Raw genomic sequence first — 25,354 nt, forward strand, 5'->3', positions numbered from 1 at the left:
CACATCACCACTGTGCCGCGACCCACTGTGATGGATTTTTCTAAATTGATATTCAACTAAAAATCAAAACTATTTCTTAACTCTAATTTAACAAATTGTTTGGTAATTTTTGTGTGCAATATTCGTAAGTGAATTTAGTTCATTTTGTTAAAACTTCTATTTATTGTATTTTGACGAAAAAAAGTGTCGGTTTTCTAGGAAATTGTTTAATGAGAAATATATTTCTGTTGATAGATTATAATAACAGTAAAATTTAATGCAATTACTCTTCCAGCATTAATTTATTTGATATTAGTTTCTGGAAGAATCATTATTATTTATAAAAATAATGAATTAAGGAAATCAAAACAATTATCATAAAAATACACAATCAATTATATTCGTCATGTATTCATACAAAATAGAAACAACTTAATACACAAAGATTGCTTAAAATTGCATTCTGTGTGGATATTGGTTATTTCTTAAACCAAACATTGATGAAAGGTACAAGAAAAGTGACTTTTTAGCTGGATGTTTCTTCAGAATATTCAATACTTCAGCATCTACCAATTTTTGATCAGACTTCCTAGTCTCAGATGGTCGATAGGTCTATTTATCAATAAAAAATGAAAAATTAATTTTAATACATTTTTTTAAATTTTTTTTATAAGATTACTTTTGGTTTAGCAACAAACAAGCTTTTGCTTTCATTCTTTTTAGGTTTCTTCTTTAATTGAACTCGCTTAAAATATTTATCGTCAACTTGTTCTGGAAGTTTAACACTGGATATATCCAACTTAGTCTTAGTAGCAATTACATGACCTTGATGGACACGTCTTAGAGGAATAGCATTCAAAATGAATGGACCAGTGATCAATAGTAAACCAGAATCAAGTACTTTCAATAAAATTGCTCGTTTACCTTTGTGAACACCAGTTAACAAAATAACAATTGTTCCTGGAGTCAAAGAAGAGCGTGTGTTACGTTTGTGATTTTTAAAGAGTCCACGAGATCTGTGCTTCTTAGGCCTAAAAAAAACATTTAAAAAAAAATTATTTTTCATGAAATTTTATTTATTAAATAATATTTATATAAAAATTATAATGAATAAAATGTTAAAATCTACATAAATTTTAATTAAAATTTATAATAACATCAAATTTACTAAGAATATTTAGAGTAAAAATCAAAAACATTTTAAATTTCAAAATCAATTAAAAAAAAGATAAGCTTAGAAAATCTAACTCATTTTTTATATTAAGAATCATATTTGAAACATTAAAAAAATATTATATCATTTATTTGTGTCCATTTTATACATAATTAATACAAAAGGTGCATAAATATAAATGAAATTTTTTTATGAACTCTCTTTAGCACAGAAATACTTCAATGTGTATAATCTGCGACTCTGGTTCAATTTGAAAAACAAAGCTTTTAAAACATAATTTTTAAGTTTTTAAGTTGTTTCATTTATTTGTGGCCAAATATGAAACATCATAAATGGTGCATAAACATAAAAGAAATTTTTTTATGAACACTCTTTAGCACAGAAATACTTCAATGTGTATAATCTGCGACTCTGGTTCAATATATTTAAATATATACAGTGTTCAGTAAGTAAGAAAACAGATCAATTTCAATAAACAATAAGAAAAGAAATGTTTCCTTACTGACACCTATATAGTAAGTATAAAAACCCAGCACAGTGGGGACATAGCATAGTTGGGTCCAGTATAGATGATATCTGACAGTTATTAAAATCACTATCATAAAAAAGGCTTCTATGCAAACCTGTAGTTTAACTTTAAAAAATTGGTGGATTATTCCAAAAGAACATGATCTTCTATTTTCTTATTTATATCAAGTTATATGATTTATAAATGTAATATAAGAATAAATATTTACTATGGAAATTAAATATAGTATGAAATTGATATTTAATATTGTAATTTTTTTACAAAATTTGTTAATTGTTAATTACCAAATTTAATGTCCGTTTCATATATACAAAAAAAAATTTTTTTTTCAATAATAAAGTATATTACATTATCTTTAATTTAAGATATATATAAGTGTCAGACTTTCAAAAGTTAATTTTTTGTGAAAAAGTTGTCTTTTAAATCCCCCCTGTGGGAGGTCAGATTTATAAAAATATATACCAAATGATAGGTAAAGACATCTTGTATATATATATAAAGAATTATATTGATTTGGTTATTTTTAAAAAAGTTATGGCAATTTTAACTAAAAAAAATTGAAAAAATTTCGAAAATTAGCGATTTTTAAATTTGTAATTTATTTGGAGATTTCTTCCATTTACAGGGAACGAGGAAAATTTTTTTCAATTTTTGAGAGTAATGTCTTTGACTAAATATGATTTAAGATCTTTTGACATATAGTTGAAAGAAATTGGTTCGGCGAGAGTTGAAAAAGTGGTAACAGACAAAAAAAAAAAAAAAAACACATCATAGTAAAATTAATATCATCTCAGCTTTGCATTGAAGCTAAAATTAACTAAAATCTATTAATTTTTGATTATAAATTAATTTAAAAGATGTATTTTAATTTTAATTCATTTTGCCTTAATAAAAAAAAAAATTAATTGATTTTTAATTTGAAATTAATTTTTCTGTAAAAAATTTTTGTGCAAAAGTACTTTTGAATGTATAATCCAAAAATTATATAAATTAAAGAATTTTAATTAAAATTAGAGTTAGTCTAAAAAAATAATAAAATAAGTTATAAGCCATTATATATAAATTAATATTAAATATAATCTAAACAGGAATCATTGAACTAGAAGTGCAAGTAAGAACATAAAACATTTAATTTTATTGATATTTTCTTATCGTTCATGTTTATACCAATTATTTGGGGTTGGCCAACCACCCGTATTATAAACTTCCACTTAAAGTTATATCTCACATCATCAATACATAGACTAGAAGTTTTCATATCACCTTCAATTACATCGCACTACCTTTTTTTAAGATAAATGGTATAACTTTAAAATTGTTATTTTGAACATTTAAAAATGTTTTAAATTAAATTTCAAGAACTAATTGTTTTAGGTTTAACACATTAATATTAAACTTAATAATAATAATTCACTGTAACTAGTATTACTATACCAACATATAATTAATAACAAGTAACTCTGTTATAACATTAAAACATTTACTTTTTCAAGGTTGGGTAGTAGGCTTTTCGTTTAACAGTATGCACTAAGCGAGTTTCACCATTCTTTTCACCCTTGATTGGCTTAACAATAACAGATTTTTTCTTTTTCTACAAAAATGATTAAATAAATTAATAAAAATATTAAATAATTGATAGCATTTAGTTAAAATTACTGGTGTTTCAATTGGCTTTCCAGCAGCTCTTGCTTTGGCATGCAATTTTTTTTCAGTTGGGCGGTGAACAAAACGCCAAGTTCCACTTTTGTACACTACTTTCCATGTAGCAGTGCCACTAGCTAAATTTGGTTTAGTTTTCTTTTGTACGACACCTTTTGCTGCTTTAGCCTTTTTTTTCTCTTGATGTTTAGCCAAACTCTTGACTTTGCTAGGTCTTAACTTCTTTTTAGGATCAGTAGACCCAGGTGTATTAGAAGCGACTACTTCCTTAGCCTTAGCCATCTATAAAAATAATATAATTAAGATTTTATGTCGAATTTGCAAAAACATATTTTTGGCAATATTAAAATAAATAAATTTAATATTCCTCTCCCCATAAAAATAATAACTAAAGAACTTAGCAAAATCTATTAATAATTTTTAGAATAATTTAAAAGTAGAATAGGTTGAGCATTATACATATTTATAAATTATACATAATCAGCAGTTCAAATACTGGGCATAATACAATTATGTAAAAAAACATTCAGCAATAGAATACTACAGAAAAAGTAAAATAAATAATACGATCTTTCTAATTAACAGATTAATAATTTAAACAATTATTACATTATATCAATTATTTCTAATTTTGTAAATTTTAAGAAAAACAACTATTAACACTTGAAATACTTTCAGAATTGTTTCTAAGAATATTCTTAGCAAGAAAATACTAGAAACAATATTAATTATTATATATTAAGAATTATTTAATTAATATTATGGATTAAAATGGATAAAAGAGCTCACTTACTTTGAAATTGTCGCCAGAATAATACAACACTTACACTAAGTTACCTAAAAGAACCCGATGCTGATTTGTTATTGAATTCAAATCAACATAGTAAAGTTTTAGGTTATGTATATAAGCAGCCAACTTATAAATTTATGTATTGTTGGCAATGCTGTTTTTTTTCTTGAAGATATTTTTGGTGATTCCTTTTTAACAAACATAATTTTATAAGTCTTAATTTTACTAATTCAATTAATAAACCGGTTTTTTCAAATATTATTTCATGTTTTTTATGAAAAATTTATTTCTTATATTTTTTTACATCTTGTAATTAGAACAGCTAGTCTGGTACGATTTTTATCAAATATTATTTTCTTAGACCGATTAGAATTCTGCGATTACTTGATTAACATTATCATTATAAAATAATATTTTAAATATTGAATTTTTATCAATTCGTTGATGAATATTCTTACTTATCTTTTTTGTTTACTTAGATCAATTACACTTACAATAAAATCGTTGTATACTAATTTATAGTTTTAAATAAATTCCATCTCATAAGTGTAACGCATCAATTATTTACACATACAATTGCAAAGTATTACATAATTTGCATAAATTTACTGTTGGCTATTCTACTTATTTTTTTAAATTTAAAGCATCTTTATGTCATTATGTCAGCACTTCAGAGATAATAAAATATTCAAATTCACGTTACAATCGTAATGATTACTGTTAAAAATCTGACAATTTTTTCAATATTATGATTTACTCTAAAAATATGAATTGAACCTCAGAAAGTGAATAATTTAGAATTTATGAGCCTTAAAACAATAATATTAATTAGAGAAAATGGCAGATGGTTATTCAAGATTTGAAGATGATATTGTTAACTCCTACCATTCCCAATCACCAACAAGTAAATACCTAGGACTTAGTATTCATTAACATTGTTTTACTAATATTCTGTGTTATGATTATAGATAGAAAAGGTGATATACCATTAAGTATAAATGAATCAACTATTCCAAATGAAGATGGAGAAAATATAGATTTAAGAGGTCATTTTGATGGGCGACTAGATGTAATATTTAGTGATGGTGATCGTAGAATTGATATTGATCAATTTTGGGAAATGAATTATCATGAAGCAGCTATTTTTTTAGAAGTAAAATATATCTTTATAAATAATAAAATAAAAAAAGGTGTTATTAATATATGTGGATGAAGTGAAACTTCTTAGTTATATTTGGTTTTATTAGGATAAAATAAAATGTACACTTAAAAATTTTATTTTAATTATTAGCTTCGATGCGAAGCTGAGAAGGTATTAATTTTACTATGATGTGTTTTTTTTTTGTGTCTGTTATCTATTTTTCTCAGCTCTCACCAANGTTACAAAAGATATAATGGGCATAGAACAATAGAATCCAAACATTGTCATGCGTGTTAATCTTTTTCTTTTTCTTTTGATCCTCAGTAAAGAAGTTTCACTCCAAAAATTATTATATTGTGATATCTATCTTCAATAATTTACTTATCAAATATACGATGTATGTTAATTCTTTATTCAATTGATAAATTATTATTTTACATATATATATATTTTAGGAAGGAGAAAACAATGAAAAGTTCAATTCTCATCCTCATGAACCCGAAGCTCTTCCAGCTTACTTATTAGTTCATAATAATTGGTATTATGGCATGGATTTAGCTACATCATTTGTTCTTATAATCCTAGCTTTTGCTGAAGACCCAGCTACACCTCCTTTAGAAGTAATTATAAAATTATTAATTAATATACGAGGTGTGACACAAAAGTAACGAGATTTTTTAAATATAAACTAAATTATTAACATTATCTATAAAGTGATAATTGAAATATAATTAGGAAACATTTATCTGAGATTGCTATGAGTATTGATAAAATCGCTTCATTTTATTTTATGGTACTAGCCTTGTTACTAGTGTATGTTTGACTATATTGCCGGAAAATTTTAGATTTTAAAACTGAACAATGTGTTAACATTAAATTTCTTGTTAAATTAAAAAAAAATTCTACAGAATCATTTTGGATGTTAAGTGAAGTCCATGGTGAGGATTGCCTATCAAGATTTCGCATTTTTGAATAACACAAAAGATTTTNTCTATCAAGATTTCGCATTTTTAAATAGCACAAAAGATTTTATAGTGGAAAATAGAAGACGACAATCATTCTGGACTTCCTACTACATCAAAAACATATGAAAACTTTGAAAAAATCTACAAAATTATATGGCATGATAGTTGAATAAGTATTAAGACTATAGCAGAGGTGGTTAATATTGATAGTGCTTTTTTATTTTACTTAATTTTTAGTTTACAATTTAAACATGAAAAAAGTATGTGCCAATATAGTTCCTAAAAAATTGATATTAGATCAAAAATTGAATCTTAAAAAGGTTTGTTCAAATACTTTAAAAATCTTAATAGATAATCTGTCTTTTTTAAATAATGTTATTACGTGTGACGAAATATGGATTTTCACATACTATCCAGAAATGAAAAATTAATCCTTGCATTGGAAGACACCAACTTCCCCAAGTATAAAAAAAATGCAAATGAGAAAGTCAAAATTCAAAGCATTGTTCATGATTTTCTTTTACATTAAAGAAATAATTTTGGTTAAATGGATTCCTAGTGGAAAGACAGTAAACTAATATTATTATAAAGAGGTATTAATTATTTGAGAAAATGTCTTAGAAAAAAGAGATCAGAACTGTGGAAGAACGGCTGGGTTCTTCATCAGCACAATGCTTCAGCTCATAGTGCATTTTCAATTCAATGTTTATTGACTGAAAAAAATATTTCTATACTTAAACACCCCTCCACTCATTAGACCTTGTGATTTCTTCTTATTTCCAAAAATTAAAATTTCATTAAAAAGAACCCATTTTCAAATGTTTGATGATGTAAAAATGAAAACAACAAAACTTTTAAAGGGCTTACTGGAAGTAGTTAGCAGCACTAATTTCGAGAATATTAGCAACATATGGAATAATTTGTAGTTTCTAAAGAAAGCTACTTTGAAGATTTTATTCATTAAATTGTAAAATTTTAAAAATAAACCACTTATTTAAATTGTCTTGTTACTCTTCTGTCACACTTTGTAATTATTAATTAATTTATGATAAATAATTTGATGATAGCTAATCTTTAAAAGTTAGAAAATTAAAATAATTTACTCAAATGTCATAAAAATATTTTTAAATACTGAATTGAAAAGAAGAATCATTAGAAACATAAAAACATTTTTTCTTTTTTATTAAAAACAATTATTATGAATGAAAATTGACTAATCAATTAATTCTTTTTTTGAATTATTTGTGTTATATGGTATAGAAGGGAGTAGTGTGAAATACCTAAAAATATTACAATACCATCAACATTATAGTATTTTTGGTAAATAAAATACTTATAAATTAAAGTATTTTTAAAGATTTTTACATTCAAATAATATATGAGATATTTTTGTTAATCATTATAAAAAGAATAATCTTTAAAAAAATTTCTGTTTTTTGAAATGACTTGGTATGTATTATATTCTCTGTTTATATTATATAATCAAATTAAAACAATGAATGTAATAAAATCTGTTTTATTCTTAAATTAAATTATAACTTAATGTATTAATTTGAATATTTTTTAAAAAACTGTTAAATTATGAATGTTTTTGTATATAGATGCCAGTTGCCATTCATAGCATCATTGAACTGTTAGCCCTTGGAGTAATTGGACTTGGATTGGCTTTAAAACTTAGATGGATGGGCTGGTTAACCATTTTAAAACACAAACGGACCATGTTGAAGGTACATAATTGAGCTAATGTGTGGCCTTGTATGTATTATTTTTAACCAATTATGTTATCCAAGTTTTATATAGTGTTCAAAAATGAAGGAAATATATGAATCAACAAATAACGGGAACTGTAATACCATTTCCCTTACTCTTTGGACACTTGTATAATTTTAATTCATTATTATTGTCATCTACTAATTTTTTTATTATTGTAGGATAAATTTCTTCCAAAAAGTATTTAATTACCATTTTGTTATTAATCTGAAAATTTCTTTGTTTATTTCAGTGCATTACATTAGCTATAATGATTTTAGAAGCATTTGTTGTACTGATTCGCCAAACATCTCATTTTCGAGTGACACGAGCTCTACGACCAATATTTTTAGTTGATAGCCATTATCTTGGAGGAGTTCGACGATTTATTAGACAAATTTTACAATCGTTACCACCAATATTTGATATGTTACTTCTAATATTTTTTTTCGTTACTGTATATTCGGTTCTAGGATATTATTTATTTGAAAGTTGTACCGATTTACATAATCATTTTGACACATTATTCAACAGCTTTGTTAATATGTTTGTTTTACTAACTACAGCCAAGTAATTTTAAATTTTATTTTACCAAAAATTGTTTTATAATTATAAAATTATTTTTAGTTTTCCTGATATAATGATGCCAGCTTATTCTAAATCTAAATGGTATTCACTATTCTTCATATCATATTTATGCATAGTATTATATCTTCTTATGAACTTAGTTAGTATTTTTTTAATATGAACTAGTATGCTATAATAGATACTTATATAAATATAAGTTTTAAATGTAATAATTTTGTTTTATTATAGATGTTGGCTGTTGTATATGAAACATTCACTAGTATTGAAAGAGATAAATTTCGAAAACTACTTTTACATAAACGTCAAGCATGCCAAAATGCTTTTAAATTATTGTTAACTAAAGAAAATCCCAATCAAATGGAATTTCCTCAATTTGAAGGATTGATAAGATATTATTCTCCTAAAAAAAGTAGCTATAATATTGAGTGAAAAAATATNTTGAAAAAATGTTAATGTTAATTGAATTTTCCTTTTAGATAATCGGGACATAATAGTTATGTTCAGATTTTTAAACACCAGTGCAACAGGCTCTTTAACTATTGATGAGTTTTATTCTGTCTATGATGCTGTAATGATGACCTGGCAACCTCAAACAATGGACACACCTTGGTATTTTACTGCTCCTCCTGCAATTCAGAGACTATGCAAAACTGCAAATTCTATTATTTCATGGTCCTATTTTGATCATATATTTTGTAAAGTTTTTACTGACTATTGTTATGTTTCTATGTATAATTTATGAGTATATTTGTGATTTAGATGTACTAACAGTAATGAATGGTATAGCAATGATTGAACGAGGTGTTCATACATATCCAAATATGAATGAATCAATACTTGCATTCAGTGGTGGATGGGATACATGTTTCTTTTTAGCTTGTAAATACAATGTTTTTTTTCTATACTATAAAAAATTTTAATAATTTATTTTAGTTTTCAGTATAGAAGTAGTTCTGAAAATTTTAGGATTAGGATTTGAGCGGTATTACTCATCAGGGTGGAACTTGTATGACTTTATTGTAACAATTGGTGGTTTAATTGCTGTAGTATCTCTAAGACTTTTTCCAAATTTTGTCTTTGTAGTTGTTTTTAGACCTTTAAAACTATTGAGATTATTTAAATTGAAAAAGCGTTACCGAGATATCATTGGTACTATGGCCATTTTATCACCATTAATAAAATCTGTTGGATGTGTTATGCTAGTTATGTATTATTTCTTTGCAATTATTGGAATGGAATTATTTGCTGGTTATGATATGAGAAACTGTTGCAAGTAATATTTTAAATTATTTTTTTTTATTCAAGTTTTTTAACATATTAAATGTAACACATTTTTTATAGTGGCACAAATATTGAAACATATTATAAGTATACACCAGATAAATCAGGATATTATTACTTGAATACATTTCCTAACTTGGCTGTAAGTCTTGTCACACTATTTGAACTCACTGTTGTGAATAATTGGTTTGTTGTGATGAATGGTTATGCAACTAAAGTTCATGCAGCTAGTAGAGCATACTTTGTACTTTTTTATCTTTTTACCATGGTAGTTTTAACCATTGTAGTAGCTTCAGTTTTAGAAGCGTTTAGATTCCGAATTCAGTACAAAAAACAAACTACAAAAAGAGATGGTATGTTTTTTATTATTTCAATCTCAATTTATTAAATAATTTATATATTTATTTTCAAATCATTTTTTATTTACAAAGAGGAAAAACTTCTTCATGAAGAAGTTGAATTAAAATGGGAAGATGTTATGAGTTATGTCAAAGATTTCCAAGCATTACAAAAGTATAGATCAGATATGTTTGTTGGTGTTGTAAGTAATTTTTTTTTATTAGAATATTAAGTATTAAAATATATGTATTTATGTTTTTGATTATTATATTGATAGCATATTAGTTCATTAACAGAACAAAAACCCCACCTATGACATGACAACATTTTTGTGTTTACATCTAGTATCTTTTAGTTTTAAGAAATAAAATTTAGACTACAAAAGGTAGCTGAATTTTAATAATATTCTATAACCTAACAAATAGTCAGTCTTATTTGTACTCATTAGTTGATACCATAAGATACTTAAATAATTAAATACATGATACAATTCATTTCACATTGAGTTTTAATGTCTCTATTTTTAATTTTTTTCAAAGGATGAGTGCATATTCTAGAATTTATCCAAATTTTAATTTGCCATAATATGTTATAATTTTAATCATATTATAGGGTAAAATATTATTCTTGGGAAGTAGACCAAGAAATCGCCAAGTTTTACAACGAAGAATGTATAGGCATGAAATTGAACAATGGATGCAAGAAGCTGCAGCTATAGACAAACAATTGTAGAATGTACAACCATGTATGTAAAATCAATATACTTTTTATATTTATATAAAAATATAAAATAACTAAAAAATATAGTTAATAAGGGAGTTTAGATATTTTTCAAATATTTTAAAAAATAAATAAAATAAGTTCTTTAGTCTAGTTATATTTGTTGATCAATTTTTTATGTACTTTAGAGTCGGATTAAAATTTTATATTTTGTATTAAATGCAATTTTTAGTATCTGAATATTTGAATAAAAATATTTCACAATTTCAAAATCAATTATTAGACACTGCCTTATTTAAAATTAATGTGAATATCTTTAAATAACTGCACAGTAACAAAGTTATGAATTTTTATTATAATTTTTATTTCTCATGCAAGAAAGAAAAACTTCTCAGCTTCACACAATCATTAATAATATTATTTCATATTTAATTTTTTATCATTTTATATATTATAGAATATCTTGTGAATCAATTCATCAGTTGAGTGATATTTTTACTCCTTACCAGTTATTCAGTTTACATGACATTTCATCTAAACGCATCATGTTATAAATTTCTTATAAAATTGGACTTAAGTGTTAAATTTTATTATTATTAAATGCTGCATAATTGAGAAATTTAGTTTTGAATCGTTTTACACGGATGTTTTATTATTTTATAANTAGTTTTGAATCGTTTTACATGGATGTTTTATTATTTTATAACATTTGTTAAATCCCTAATTTTGTATAACTTTATTTTAAAATGATAGTAATTTTATTTTCCTAACCACAAAAAATATATTTAAAGTATTATTTCAACTTTGTTATGTATAACTTATAATTTAGTTACTTGACTTTATACTAATCTACTCTTTGTTATTTTTTTATTTATTACTATCATTTTTTTATTAAAAATGTGTACTCTTAGACTGTGATTGTAGTATTACTTTCTTATATCTATATTAGTATTACTGTTTTATTTTTATTGCGATAATACAAAACTTATTTTAAAGGCTATCAATTTAATAATAGAATTTTTTTATTTTAATTTGTTGAGAAATGTATTATATTATCAACTAATTTAAAAAAAAAATTTATTATTGCAACATACAAAATATCATCAAAATATTTCAACTATAATTATTTAATTACATACCTCATACAATATTATCCAAAGATTTTAAATTTTTTTGTTTCAAATACATTTATGACAGTTTACTTAAATACACATTTTTATTTTTTTACTAAAGATTAATTTATATTCTTATATATTAACTTATCTTTTTTAGTTTCATTTAATTTATATATTTTTGTTTTATTTTTCATCAAACATGTTTACATAAATCTAAATATCTTTAAAGAATTAACTTCATATATTATTTAAAACATCACTAAAAAGTAGTATTATTATTTAAGCTAAGTTAATAATTGTAATTGATATTCATTAATTTTTTTGTTTTACATAAAGAGTTAACTATGACCCATGTCATTTTTTTTTTTAATATAAAGCATAATGAAATTTTTTACTTTTCAGAAGTTAAAAGAATCCTTTAATGTATAATTTTCAGGAAACAATTTGTCATTATCCCCCCTCTTTGCTTAAAATTTTATCAATTTTAGTTTTTTAATGTAAACATATATGTTTAAGCAACTTACTAACCAGAAAATGATTTATTTAATAAAATGACTGATTGATAAGAACTATTAAACTAGTATTTTAAAAGATATTAGAATTTTTATAACAATTCAAAAAGAGTGGTACTGTTTATTAATATCTAGATATAAAAATAAACAAAGCCGTGTTTTACAACCAGTCTTTATAGTAAAGTGTTAATACTTTTGAAATAAAAGTGTTAATAACTTCCAAATGAATGACCCAAAAATTGTTATTGACGAGTCATTATTTTAGATAGATCATTTTCTATTTGCAAGTTTGTTAAACATATATATTTCCTTAAAAAAAAATCTAATAATAAAATTTTAAAGAGGAAATTAGAGGATAGAATTAATTTTTTTGGGAAACTTATAGAATGTATAGTATTATTAAATTATGAAAGAAAAAATTATATTATATTCCATATTGTAAATATTGTATGAGTCATAGTTAAACAATCACTCTATATATTTAAAAGGTATCTTATTAATTAATAATATATTATCTTTGTAAAATTATTGTTATATTGTAATTGTAATATTTTCTTATTGGAATGGGTATTTTATTATTACTGAATCGATCAAATAATAATATTTTCTAGAGTGCAACACTATTTTAATAAATTTAAATTATTTCTTTTGTAAAATTAGATACTCTGATAATGTAATTTAATGAACAAAAAAGTATTGTTGAGCAAATCCTACTTACTGTTATATAGTAAATCTAGTAATTAAAATATAGTCCTATTTCATTTGTTTTATTAATTTAACTAGTATAGTATAAAGTTCCTTTAAAAAAAAGTTAATTGTATTATTAAAATTAATGATTTTTAAAAACTTTTTCAATTTTTTTTTTCAATTGACCATTGCATTTTCATATAATAATTTTTTATATTTTTGTTGTGTAAGGTAAAAAAAGTCCAAACCAAATGTATTAAATAATATAAAAAATGACTATATTGTATTTGAACATTTTATGTAATTTTAATTGTTGACTGTTGTGTTGTGATTTTGATTTGACTTGAATGGATAATTTTACTAAAGATTATTTCTTATTATTTATAATAATAAAAAAAAATTATTTAATATTTATTGTAATTAGTTTTTATTGGAAAATAAATATTGTAACCCAATTCTACCTATTTATCTTGTTATTTCATAAAACTGGGTTGCTTGGTAAAATTTAGATCATGTTTTGTGTTTTATCAGATGGGATTTCAAAATTCTTTGAATATAAAAAGAAGAAATTCTTTGAATGGTTAAGACAAAATTTCTTGTGCTTTAAACTTAAAACTTTTTAAACTATTGAATATAAACTTTTTACTGAATTAAAATTAGTAATAAAATCACATAATCCCTTCTTGCAAAAGATGGTGGCAATATTATTGGGGCATATTTAAGTATATGAAAAGTCAATTATTATTTATTATTATTATTACATTCGATTTTTGAGAGCCACCCATACAAAAACTATGTATGATAATTCAATTTAAGTTATTGAGTATAACTACTATTAAAAAATTATTAATCCTACGAATTTCGGTGATTAAATTTTAAGTCTTATTTAATATTTATATGTATATAAATTCGATGGGATACTATTCTAAAGCAAATTAAATATTTGAAACAGGCTTAATAATAATAATGTCATTTATGTCGGCAAAAGGATTTATACTTTTTTTGAAATAATTGTCTGCTGCGAAAAATTCCTCTATCTTGTTTGAGCCGATCACTGCAGAAACCATCGTTTGATTGAAAAACTGAATTNATCACTGCAGAAACCATCGTTTGATTGAAAAACTGAATTGGTTGCTGCATTCCTTGTATGACCCGTCTAATCTTTTTGAATACAGTCGAAGTATATTCAAAAAGTTCTAAGATACAGCTACGCAGATGAAGGGACATGCATTTGGAATAGACTTCTGACGAAGAAAAATATTATATGAATAGTCATTTTTGCAATGGGAGGCTAGTTGCCGTCAAGCTTCATCACTACTCCTTATGGAGTTTTACATTGCTCCCTATGGCAGCTGACCCAGGTAGCCCTTGTGTGGACTTATGTATGCAATCATAATATGAACACATAAAATTTATATCTAGTTGTTTCGAGAAGGTGTCCTACATCTTGCTAGTGATTATTAATTGGTTAATGACGTTTTGGATACTTGTTACCATTAACATTATTTGAAAGGATGAATCAATTATACAATGTTTAATAATATAAATAATTCTCAAAAATTTCTAGTACTATAATTATTTCTTTCATTTAAATTTCTTTATTAGAGAACAAATTATTTTTTTTAATTGGTTACACAATTTATTGGACAAGCTAATCAGAACATTTTTTTTTCAATTTTCTTTAAATTATAATTTTTAATATAAATATTAATAAACTACCATTTAATTTTCGTTTTTAAAATAAAAATATTATTTACAATTGCACTAAACAACGTCTATTATAATGACCTTTTTCCACTCCTTTTTAATGATAAACAGATGACATAAGGGGTATTTTAAATTTTCTAGTCTTTGTAAGAATTGAGTTTTGTTGAAAATTAAATTATAAAAAAATTAATGTTTTTTAATTAAAAGCTCAAGATTGGTGTACTAATTATATTAAATAATTAATGTTTTAATCAAATTTATTATTTAACACATTGCAACAAACAACTCTTTTTGTATAGTTAATCACTATTCTAATATTAAATGCATTTCAAACAAGTTTTAATAAAATACTTTTTGATTAAGTAAAATAAATTTCTAACAAAAAATAAACAAATAAACTATGAAATTTACGGCATATAAAAATATATTTTCATTGGTGAAAAATAAGAATTCTAATAAATACTACATATAAAAATAATACTTATTTATAAATGCATTTTTATCAATGCAGCATAGAAAAATATTTAATAGTAATAAATTATGAAATAAAAGCATCTGGTGCTTATTCAAAATTTTAAATAATTCAAAAAATAATACTAGGATAATACCATAAAAATATTGATCTTCAAAATTAACACTAGTAATTTAAAATATTGCAATATAACACTTAATATTTTTCTTTGGAGAAATAATCAGATAATACAATGTTACATAAGACTGCTGATCCTATTAAAATAATATAAACTGTGAAAAAAATCCAACTCAGTTTTTTCTCCCACGGTTTAACATTTAGATTGCGTAATGTGTATACTCCAACAAGCAAACCTGCTATAGCACCAGCTAAATGTGCAGTATAGCCAATCTGAAAATCATATTCATTATACTTTCAATAATTTTAAATTATAGAACTTCAAATGTGTATATAAATGATAAAAAAATTATACAATTAAAAAATATGACAATCCTTTAAAAAAAGAAATAAATTTTAAAATATTTAATTGTTTAAAAGATAAAATTTGTAATAGGTATAATAGTTTTATTTTGTAGAGCATTAACAGACATATAAAATATATTTATTTGTTTCACAATTAAAAAAAAAACACTGCTGATTTAATAATAAGTGTGATGACAAAGTATATTTTTTACCTGATTATCCACCTCCACAAAGTAGCGGTTATAAATAGATGATCCTGTATCAAAAACTATTAACACAGAGAATACCAATAGTTGGTAAATACCAAATTCCATTTCAGACCAATTCTAAAATATTAATTGATAAAATAATTTAGTTAATATTCTTCTATTTTTATTTTATATGCTCTAATAAATTAAATAATTTGTTCTATGTCGGATTAAATAAATAAATACACAATTCTTACAATAATTATAGTGGCAACATGAGCTGTAATTAATGCATAAACACCTCCTGAAGCACCTGCTAAATACACTGAAGGATCAGATACAGATGTTGCTAATGAACCAGCCAAGACACCAGACAAATAGATTAAAACTACTCGCCAGCCACGATGCACCATTTCTAAAGGAATACCTAATAGAACTTGAACAATTAAGTTAACAATCAAATGTGTTTGCCTATAAAAAAAAGCTATGTTGTGATTTATTTTCATTACCAAACATGTAAAACTATTACCCAACATGGACAAACATATAAGTAAGAAAGCGCCAAGCTTCATGTCTACGATGAGGATTAAAAATAAATGTAGATGCCATTGGTCCTCTAATTGATTCGGTTGTATGTAATTTCAAAACATCCCAAGTAAAAATAAATATCTAATAAAAATAAAAGTATTAAGAAATTACTATCAAACAGTCAATATACTATTATTTAATATTTTTAATTAATTTTGCTTACTTCAATTAAGCTAACAAGAATCATGCATAAGGCGGGAGGGTTACAAGAATACTCATCTTCGTAATCACCATCGGTATGATCTAAGCCAACAGATCTTAGTCTAGGAGGACCTCTTGGTACAATAGCATAATGTATATATTTATTAAGTACGCTTGAAGTTAAGCTTTTAGCTACAGGATGATTTTCCATCTAAAACAAAATAACTATTGATAATTTTAAATAAATAAATAATATTTTTTGGAATTAAACAGAATATTTTTATATATATTAAACTCACAAAATTTAAAAATTCTCTAAAACTAATATATTCATTTTGATCACGATCAACAGCTAGAGCAATAGATTTTAAACATTTTGAGGGTATATTGTATTGATCACCTACTCCTTCTTTTAATGATTTATATAATTCTGATATTGAAATTTTTCCATCTCTGTTTTTGTCAAACTAAACATATTAAAGTAATCAATATTATAAATATATTTAAAAACTAAATATAACTAAAACTAAAAATCTTTGAAAATCATATAAACTACACAGGTACTTATATCCCTTAACATTTTTCTGTAATTATGTAACTCAGTGTGAAAATATTATATTTAAAGTTANTGTAATTATGTAACTCAGTGTGAAAATATTATATTTAAAGTTAAGATGGGTTTGATTTACCATTTAAGATATTGTCCAATGATTCTAAGTGAAATCATAATTCTTTTTAAAAAAGAACATTTTATTTTATAAATAAATAAAACAAATAAATTTTCTATCAAACTGTCAAAAGGAATGATACTGAAGATAAATGAAAAGAACATATACAAGTTGATTTTTAAGTACATTACACAAAATATCTTCAAATATATTAGAGCTAATCATTATTTTATTTCTTGAACAACAATGGATATTTGTTGAGCTGCTTAATATGAAAAATTAGTTTTCTGCTATTATCCCTTATACTCTAAACTCAAATTAACTTTTGATTTTCAAACGACAACCTCAATTTTTTTTATATCATCAGATTTTTTCTTTTGGAAAAAAAATTTATCTTTAATCTTTTTATATTATTTGAATTTCAACTAATTAAAGTTGTTTAAAATTAAGGTATCAGAAAAAATCCATACTTATTTTTAAAAGACTGTATCATTATTAGTTGATAAATGATAACGGTATATAATACAATAGAGGTGTAGAGTTTATCATAATTCAATAAACCTGCAGTGATTATTGATATACAACATGATAATGTTGCCGTCTTTTAAAAATAAGTACACATAATATTTCTTTTAAACTTTAAACATCTATAACTCATTCAAAATTAAAAAATATAAAAACCATTTTCAAACAAAAAATGTATTTTCAATTGACTAAATTTGATGGTTTAAAAATAATGGGATTATTAGAAGAGCAAAAGTAGATAGTTAGGGTACACAGAATGATAACAGAATAATTTTTTATATGAAACAGTTCAAAAAAGATCCATTATTATAAAATAATGATTAATATTATATTTTTAAGATTTTTTGTGAGGCGTAATTATGGAATCATCTACTAAATATAGAAAAATTATTCAAAATTTTTCTAACTGAAATTTTAAACTAAAGTTACTATAATTATAATATTTGTTTAATATCATTTGATATTAAAATGGTTTAAACAAATAACTATGTTATAGTTAATACATACAAAACTAATCATTAATTTTAAATATTTTACTTACTTGATTATACAAAGTCTCCCATTGCTAGAAAAAAATTGAAATCATATTAGTATAAAACTACTCTTTAAAGTATTAATATTTACTAATTAAAGTGATAAAAAAAGTTAGAGGGTGTCAGAATTTCAAATACAATTTAAATTAAAGTTGGAATTCAGTATATTTATATTGGTACAAAAAGTTTAACATAAAATAAATAGAATCTTAATTATATTATTATATTAATATTGCACTTATTAAGTAATGAACCATAAGTATTCAAATATTAATCAAATTATTGTTCGTAAATTACACTTAAAACTTACTGATTCAACGCTATTTAATGGTATACTTTGAAAATTAAGACTTGTCATGTTTTCAGAATTAATTAGGTAGTAAAATTTTAACACATAAAAAAATTAAATATAAGTAAGAACTATATAAAACCTTAATTTTTATTGACTTACAGACAATTAAAACTAGTTATATTATAACTAATATTATTAATTAAACTATTACTAAAAACTATAATGTAAAAAATACTTCATAAGTTAGTTTATTTAAGTTTTGAGGACTTTTATTATCATGCCGTGGTGCTAAAGATAATAAACCGTGGTTTAATACATTCATGTATATCATTTTTATAAGTGCTCATATAAAATAATAGTTTAACATTATTTTACAAAACATATTAAGGCAAAACTAGATATATNATAATAGTTTAACATTATTTTACAAAACATATTAAGGCAAAACTAGATATATGCCATTTGCACATTTTTTATTAATATTAAAAGTACTTTTTTAAAAATTTTAGCGAAAAATTATTTATTTCATTTAATTAATCTTTGAAACCGCTAACCACTTGTTTTAATTTCCTATTTTCTTATCTCAGATTACTAACAATAATATTTGTTATTTCTAAATTGTATATAAATCATTCAGAGATCAATATGATAAAATACATTTTGAATTTTGTACCTATTGCAAGTGCTATTGTGCGTAATTAAAATTTATACAAAATCCAACAGTGCTAGTTTTTATTAATTTTTTAGAATAATTTCTGTAAGATAATAATAATAAACATAATTAATGACGTATTTGTTTTTATATGCTTTTTACTGAACTTAAAAATAAATGGATATGTTGTTTATAAGTTAACAAACTAAAGTCATTTTTATGAAATCTCTTTTTATGGTTATCATTATAAATTACGATCTGTATTGTATTTATTATATATATTAAACTTATATGAATGAAAATGTTTAGAATAATTTAGAATTGTTCTAACATATTGGTATGCAAAAATAAGTGTATATTAATTAAAATACTTAAAACTATAGAACTACTATAATTACAGTTATTTAATCAAGAGAAAAATGAATGACAATGAATCACTTATTTATTCAGGAAATAGATCTAATAGATTGTTTGGAAATCCTCAAGTATTAGATAGAAATTTAGATAATATTATTGTCAATGAACATAGCAACACTCCTTTAAAACCTCCAGATAGGTAATTTAATTTATTAATTATATGTTATTTAAAGATATAAACTTTAAAATGGTTAAATCTTTTTACTTTTAAGTGAAAATATTAACTTTTTTTTATTATATAATGGTTAAAACTACACAAATATTATTGCGAATGTGTAAATCTTAAGGTATTAAGTTTATAGCTTTTTAGGTTGTAAAGTGTAATATATTTAATATTATACAGACATTAAATATTTCAAATGTATTTAGCTGTCATGTGTTGGCCAATATGTTTTATGATGTTTATTATATATAATAGAAAAATCTGAACTCATATAAATTAATTTTTGTCGTCAATGTACCAATAAACTAAAACTTTAATTTTTTTGTGATTATTATTTATTAATAACAAAAAAGGTAAAATTTGAATATTTTTCTAAGATTTCTACATATAGAGAAACTTCTATGAAATTAATAAATTGGTAAATAATTGATAACCTCTAATAGTTTATGTTCAATAAAAAAAGCTTTTATTAAATCAAATTTAAATGCACAAAATTTTTTTTATTATCTTAACTATTTTTTTTATTTTAAAAGGGTTAAAAACATTTATGGGCTTAAAATTATTTGAATATTGTTTTAATTGCTTTTTGCTTAGCTAAATGTTATATCACCTAGAAATATTTTTAGTAAAATTGTGGGTTTTACTTAATCATACTTAGCGCTTTTGATTATTGAGATTTTAACACAATTTGATGACAAAATTTGTACTTTATAATGAAAATAGTAAGACTGTACTAGTATAATAGAGTATATAATTTTATATTTTTTATTCATAATAAATGTTTTATATATATACATTTTATAAATGGCATAATTACAATTAACAATATAAATAAATATATATATTACATATTTCTTACAGATACTATTTAGGATTCATAATATTTTATGTTCTTGGGACTTGTCTTTTATTGCCATGGTTTTTTTTTATGACTGCACATGATGTAAGTATTATTATTATTTAATATAGTTAATACAGTGACTATATATTTAATATTGTAATTTCAAGTATAATTTGTACCATTTTCAATTCATATATATTTATATATATTATCATATATTTAAAAATGTATGGAAATTAAATTCTATTTTGCTAAAATATGATGGGTTTATTTATAACAATTCTACAAAAATTGCAAATTATTTTAATAAAAATATTTTTATTTTCAGTATTGGATGTATAAATTGAGAACTATATCAAATAGCACTCATTTTAGTTCAATAATTTGGCCAAATGATCCTCACCATTCATCAAGACTTCAAGCAAACTTTACATCATTTCTGACTATAGCAGCATCAATCCCTAGTACTTTAGTTTTATTTTCAAATACTTATTTGGCCAAAAAGTAAATAAAAAAAAAAATTTATTTTTAATTTTGGGAAGCAAGTTGACGATATTGTTATAGCGTCAGTAACCTACCATTTCGAGATCCTCATTCTTAACACTTGTTTCATCAATTCTGCAAACTGCTCTTTAAAAATAATAACAGTAATAAAATATAATTGTTGAACTATAATAATATGTTGTATTGATAGTATAAAAAAACAAATTTTTATTAGTTGATAATGTAATTAAAAAGAAATAATAATAATTAAAAAAACTAAACTCAAAGCATGTTTTTTTTAAAAGAGATCATTTTTAGAAATATTGAATATATTATAGGACTATTTTTTTTTTTTTTTTTGTAAATAATGCGCAATAAATAAAAAGTTGACATTATTTTTTATATATAAAGTTAGATATGTTTTTCATTTGGGCCATATTCAAAAAATAAAAATATTTTATATTTTATTTTTATTTATAAAATATAATAAATAATTAATTAATTACATAATGTATAATATAAGAAGCTTAAAGAATTATGGTATCAATATTTTATCTAGTTTCTTTTAATTCTTAGTAATTTATAAAGTTATACGATATTAATTTATAGTTTCAATTACATATCACAATTATATTTTTTTCATTACATGTTATAGAATATATATATTAATATTAAAATTAATTTGGAGTTTCATTTTTCTTCATAGAATTTCTATTCAACTACGGATGATAAGTTCACTTTTATTTATGCTTTTCCTGTTTGCATTCACAACAGTATTTGTTAATATAAACACTGATTCTTGGCAAGTTTTATTTTTTTTAATGACAATCGGAGTTGTAGTTCTTCTTAATAGTAAGTACATGTACTTTTATTTTGTATATAAAAATAAATATTACTTAATAAATTTTAGTTGGAAGTGCTATAATGCAAGGAGCTGTATATGGACTGGCTAGTTTTTTTGAAAGTAGTTATATGACTGCAACTATAAGTGGCCAAGCTCTTGGTGGTGTTTTTGCTGCTATAGCTCAAATATTGGCCTTGTGGTGGGGTGCTTCTCCTGTTCATAGTGCATTTGTATATTTTTTATTTGCAGATATATTTATATTGTTATCATTAGTTTTGTACACAGTTTTAGTTAAATTGGTAAGATTTTAATAGGAATAGTTTAACTTAAATTTTTGTTAGTTTTTTTTTTTTTGTAAAAATGTATTAAGTTAGCATATATATATAACCTAAAATATGTACTAAAATAAACATATTTATATTAATAACTAATAGTTTATAATTACAATTTTTAGGATGTTTATAAATATTATGTTCATGATATGTCTGCTAGTTCTTGGATTAGACATACATCCTCCATTCAGTATACAGCAATTGAATCAGATTCAGATACACCTGTTGACAGTATTTGTATATTAAAGAAAGTAAGTAAATTATTATTTATTTTATATGTATAATCTTGTAAATAAATGTTAGTATAAGTATGTAAATCTGTTATCTCCAGTTCCATTTAGCATGGTACATAAAATAATATTTGCTAAATTAATTTTTTTTGCCAGACACTTGTATTACCAAATAATTAATGAATATTAGTAATGATTTTTAATTATTTATTACAGATATGGAAATTAGGCTTAAGCAATTGGTATTGTTACGTTGTCACTATGTCCGTTTATCCAGCAGTAACAGTATTGATATCTTCAAGTGAAAATATACATAATTCTTGGACAGGTAAATACTATTATTTGATTTATTTGTAAATTTTTAAAGTAGTAACATAGTTTTCTATTTTAAAATTCATTATTGTTTTTAAGAATATCTTTCTTTACAGAATTATACAATAAAGCATTTCTTCTCAATAGTAAATGTGTCAATGTTTATTTAAAATTAAATTTTTTTATTTATTTTATTTATTTTTTTTATGTATGCTTAAATTATAAAGTGTGTTTACAGATAAATACTTTGTACCTGTAATGGCTTACTTACTCTTCAGTGCAATGGATTTTGTTGGAAGACTTTTACCACATTATATTAAATTGGTAAAACATATTTTCAAGCAAAATTAGTTATAAAATTTTAATCCTTTTAATGTTAAAAAAAAAAAAAATTTCAGATGGATAATGTAGTTTGGCCATCTTTAGTTATATCACTTTTGAGAACAGCCTTTATACCATTACTTTTGTTTTGTAATGCCAAACCGCGCCATCACAGTGATGCTTTAATACACAGTGACTATGTATATGCAATAATTATTATCCTTTTTGGTTTGACTAATGGAGTCATATCAACTATTACTATGACGTCAATTCCTAAGTAATCATTTACTTAATGTATCAATAAGCTAAACTCTCTAATATCATATTTTTATTACAGGTTTGTTGAAAAGCATGAACAAGAAGTAGCCAGCTCCATAATGGTTACATTTCTAGGTGTTGGTATTGCTACTGGTTCATTAGTTAGCTTCGGTATGGTCAATCTGTTATAAGATTTTAGATATAAATATTTCACTTATAAATTATTAATGCTCTCTAGACTATTATATTACTTCCTATTAAACTGTTATCAAATGTATGTTTTATTTTAAATATTATTCAAATGTATTATAACTTTTATTTCTATTATGTAAAATATTATCAAAATTAAGAGTAAATTTTCTTCAAATTAACGTTATACTATTTAAGTTATATGTGATTCTGTATAATTCATCAACTATTTAAAATATTAATTATAAAAAAAACAATAAACAATTACACAATTATTTTTTTTTATGTTATTGATTTTCTTTTTTTTTATATTATAAATATATAATATAAAAATGAAAACAATAATAATTGTTTTCATTGCATAAAATTATTTTTTGATATTATTCATGATTTTTTTTTTTTATGACTATTGCTATAATTTTTGCTTGTTTCTTTGATTTAGAAAAAATATTTAGCTCATATTTATAGCACTAATATACATCTTATTTGTCATCATAATATACTTCAACATTTGGTATGAAAGCTTTTTCATTTATCTTGTATTTTATATTTACTAGGAGATATGGTAATAGATCAGATTAAGGAGTTTAATTTCTTCAAAATAAGAAACGTTTTTATTCTATAATTAAATATGAGAATATTTTATTATATTTTAATCAATCTCTTACGCATTGTGACATCGACATTTTTAGGAGTGTTTGTAATTTTTTTTCATATCGATTCCAGACGGCTAACTAATAATAAAAATACAAATAAATTATCATTCTGAGAGCCAAGTTTCCTCGAGCTTAATGCCGCTTATGTTTTTTTTTAATTTCGTCAATTTTAAGCGTTTATATTATTTTTCTTGGGATACAATTTACGTTCTGTACCATCAAGATCAAAGTTATGGAAGTATATAAATGAGACCATAGCGACTTTTTCGACCGTTTTCGTTCAAAAAAAATTGGCTATCTTTCATCACGTCATAATTTTGACAGTGAAAAATAGCCATTTACATAAACGTAAATGGACTTTATTTTTCGACATTTTGTCTGCATACAATTGATATCATTAGCTCGAAAATTAACTTCAGCGTTGAATTAAATTTAGAAATTCTTTGATGTTACTATCACAAATTTGTCAATGTATTCTCTTGTAAATATGAGAGCAGTCGATTAGTGTTTTACCATGAAAAATCGAATCTGTCCAGCTTTCTTACCACCTACAGCGTGTCTCGCTGTTTATCGTCGTTGGCGGCCTGGCGCCTATATATTTGCTTCCGGACTATTCAATCTCAGATTTGTTATAACAATATGATTACTATGTGTTTTATTATCATTAATATTTTAATGTCCACTCGCACTGTACGACAGTCGTCGTGCCAATCCGTTGAATTATTAGTATTACAAATGTGATCGAATCATGATCAGAAATCCATTGGACATGATTAATAGTAGACTTCATAGATTTTGACTTGTGCGCTTTAATCTTATCGTAAAATAATACAGAAATCGATTTTGGACGTG

The 25,354-nt window shown here is 23.3% G+C and overlaps 4 protein-coding genes across 5 annotated transcripts; 2 read left to right on the plus strand and 2 right to left on the minus strand.

Moving 5' to 3' along the window:
- Positions 1-357: 357 nt before the first annotated feature.
- Positions 358-4,259, minus strand: LOC126896238 (60S ribosomal protein L6-like). Its single transcript, XM_050668854.1, has 5 exons — positions 4,135-4,259; positions 3,339-3,623; positions 3,167-3,273; positions 659-1,010; positions 358-591 (listed from the first exon to the last, which is right to left on the minus strand). Exons 2-5 carry the CDS (start codon positions 3,621-3,623, stop codon positions 430-432), a joined length of 906 nt encoding a protein of 301 aa, XP_050524811.1. The 5' UTR covers positions 4,135-4,259; the 3' UTR covers positions 358-429.
- A 334-nt stretch (positions 4,260-4,593) lies between these two features.
- Positions 4,594-11,545, plus strand: LOC126896233 (two pore calcium channel protein 1-like). The gene is made up of 14 exons (XM_050668847.1): positions 4,594-5,035; positions 5,100-5,284; positions 5,728-5,892; positions 7,839-7,964; positions 8,240-8,556; positions 8,614-8,713; positions 8,803-8,983; positions 9,051-9,269; positions 9,334-9,453; positions 9,508-9,847; positions 9,916-10,208; positions 10,287-10,396; positions 10,807-10,939; positions 11,372-11,545. Exons 1-13 carry the CDS (start codon positions 4,969-4,971, stop codon positions 10,924-10,926), a joined length of 2,343 nt encoding a protein of 780 aa, XP_050524804.1. The 5' UTR covers positions 4,594-4,968; the 3' UTR covers positions 10,927-10,939; positions 11,372-11,545.
- A 3,839-nt stretch (positions 11,546-15,384) lies between these two features.
- Positions 15,385-19,193, minus strand: LOC126896237 (rhomboid-related protein 2). 2 transcript variants are annotated; one of them, XM_050668852.1, is made up of 8 exons: positions 19,040-19,193; positions 18,521-18,544; positions 17,086-17,253; positions 16,809-16,997; positions 16,587-16,726; positions 16,315-16,528; positions 16,082-16,195; positions 15,385-15,797 (listed from the first exon to the last, which is right to left on the minus strand). In XM_050668852.1, exons 1-8 carry the CDS (start codon positions 19,133-19,135, stop codon positions 15,603-15,605), a joined length of 1,140 nt encoding a protein of 379 aa, XP_050524809.1. In that variant the 5' UTR covers positions 19,136-19,193; the 3' UTR covers positions 15,385-15,602. The 2 variants fall into 2 exon arrangements, with proteins under 2 accessions (XP_050524809.1, XP_050524810.1); XM_050668853.1 differs by lacking the exon at positions 19,040-19,193 and adding an exon at positions 18,823-19,033 and having other exon boundaries at positions 15,400-15,797.
- A 305-nt stretch (positions 19,194-19,498) lies between these two features.
- LOC126896235 (equilibrative nucleoside transporter 3-like) lies at positions 19,499-24,131 on the plus strand. Its single transcript, XM_050668849.1, has 11 exons — positions 19,499-19,793; positions 19,857-20,012; positions 20,898-20,979; positions 21,206-21,381; positions 22,067-22,212; positions 22,271-22,503; positions 22,659-22,787; positions 22,983-23,094; positions 23,317-23,402; positions 23,477-23,676; positions 23,737-24,131. The coding sequence occupies exons 2-11, from the start codon at positions 19,876-19,878 to the stop codon at positions 23,846-23,848; spliced, it is 1,413 nt and encodes a 470-aa protein (XP_050524806.1). The 5' UTR covers positions 19,499-19,793; positions 19,857-19,875; the 3' UTR covers positions 23,849-24,131.
- The last annotated feature ends 1,223 nt before the right edge of the window (positions 24,132-25,354 follow it).

Source organism: Daktulosphaira vitifoliae, unplaced genomic scaffold (genome assembly GCF_025091365.1).
Source record: "Daktulosphaira vitifoliae isolate Bord-2020 unplaced genomic scaffold, ASM2509136v1 Scaffold_1, whole genome shotgun sequence".
Classification (NCBI taxonomy): domain Eukaryota; kingdom Metazoa; phylum Arthropoda; class Insecta; order Hemiptera; family Phylloxeridae; genus Daktulosphaira; species Daktulosphaira vitifoliae.

Excerpts from the sequence above, each read along its gene's own strand:
- LOC126896238 (XM_050668854.1), bottom strand. The coding sequence starts at position 3,623 with ATGGCTAAGGCTAAGGAAGTAGTCGCTTCTAATACACCTGGGTCTACT. Across the intron at positions 3,274-3,338 it reads GAAAGCCAATTGAAACACCA|AAAAAGAAAAAATCTGTTAT; the intron begins GTAATTTTAACT and ends TCATTTTTGTAG. Across the intron at positions 592-658 it reads TGTTTGTTGCTAAACCAAAA|ACCTATCGACCATCTGAGAC; the intron begins GTAATCTTATAA and ends ATTGATAAATAG.
- LOC126896233 (XM_050668847.1), top strand. The coding sequence starts at position 4,969 with ATGGCAGATGGTTATTCAAGATTTGAAGATGATATTGTTAACTCCTAC. Across the intron at positions 5,893-7,838 it reads CAGCTACACCTCCTTTAGAA|ATGCCAGTTGCCATTCATAG; the intron begins GTAATTATAAAA and ends TTTTGTATATAG. Across the intron at positions 8,714-8,802 it reads TATATCTTCTTATGAACTTA|ATGTTGGCTGTTGTATATGA; the intron begins GTTAGTATTTTT and ends GTTTTATTATAG.
- LOC126896237 (XM_050668852.1), bottom strand. The coding sequence starts at position 19,135 with ATGATATACATGAATGTATTAAACCACGGTTTATTATCTTTAGCACCA. Across the intron at positions 16,727-16,808 it reads TTCTTGTTAGCTTAATTGAA|ATATTTATTTTTACTTGGGA; the intron begins GTAAGCAAAATT and ends TATTTTTATTAG. Across the intron at positions 15,798-16,081 it reads TTGTGGAGGTGGATAATCAG|ATTGGCTATACTGCACATTT; the intron begins GTAAAAAATATA and ends TATGATTTTCAG.
- LOC126896235 (XM_050668849.1), top strand. The coding sequence starts at position 19,876 with ATGAATGACAATGAATCACTTATTTATTCAGGAAATAGATCTAATAGA. Across the intron at positions 22,213-22,270 it reads AGTTGTAGTTCTTCTTAATA|TTGGAAGTGCTATAATGCAA; the intron begins GTAAGTACATGT and ends AATAAATTTTAG. Across the intron at positions 23,095-23,316 it reads TATACATAATTCTTGGACAG|ATAAATACTTTGTACCTGTA; the intron begins GTAAATACTATT and ends GTGTGTTTACAG.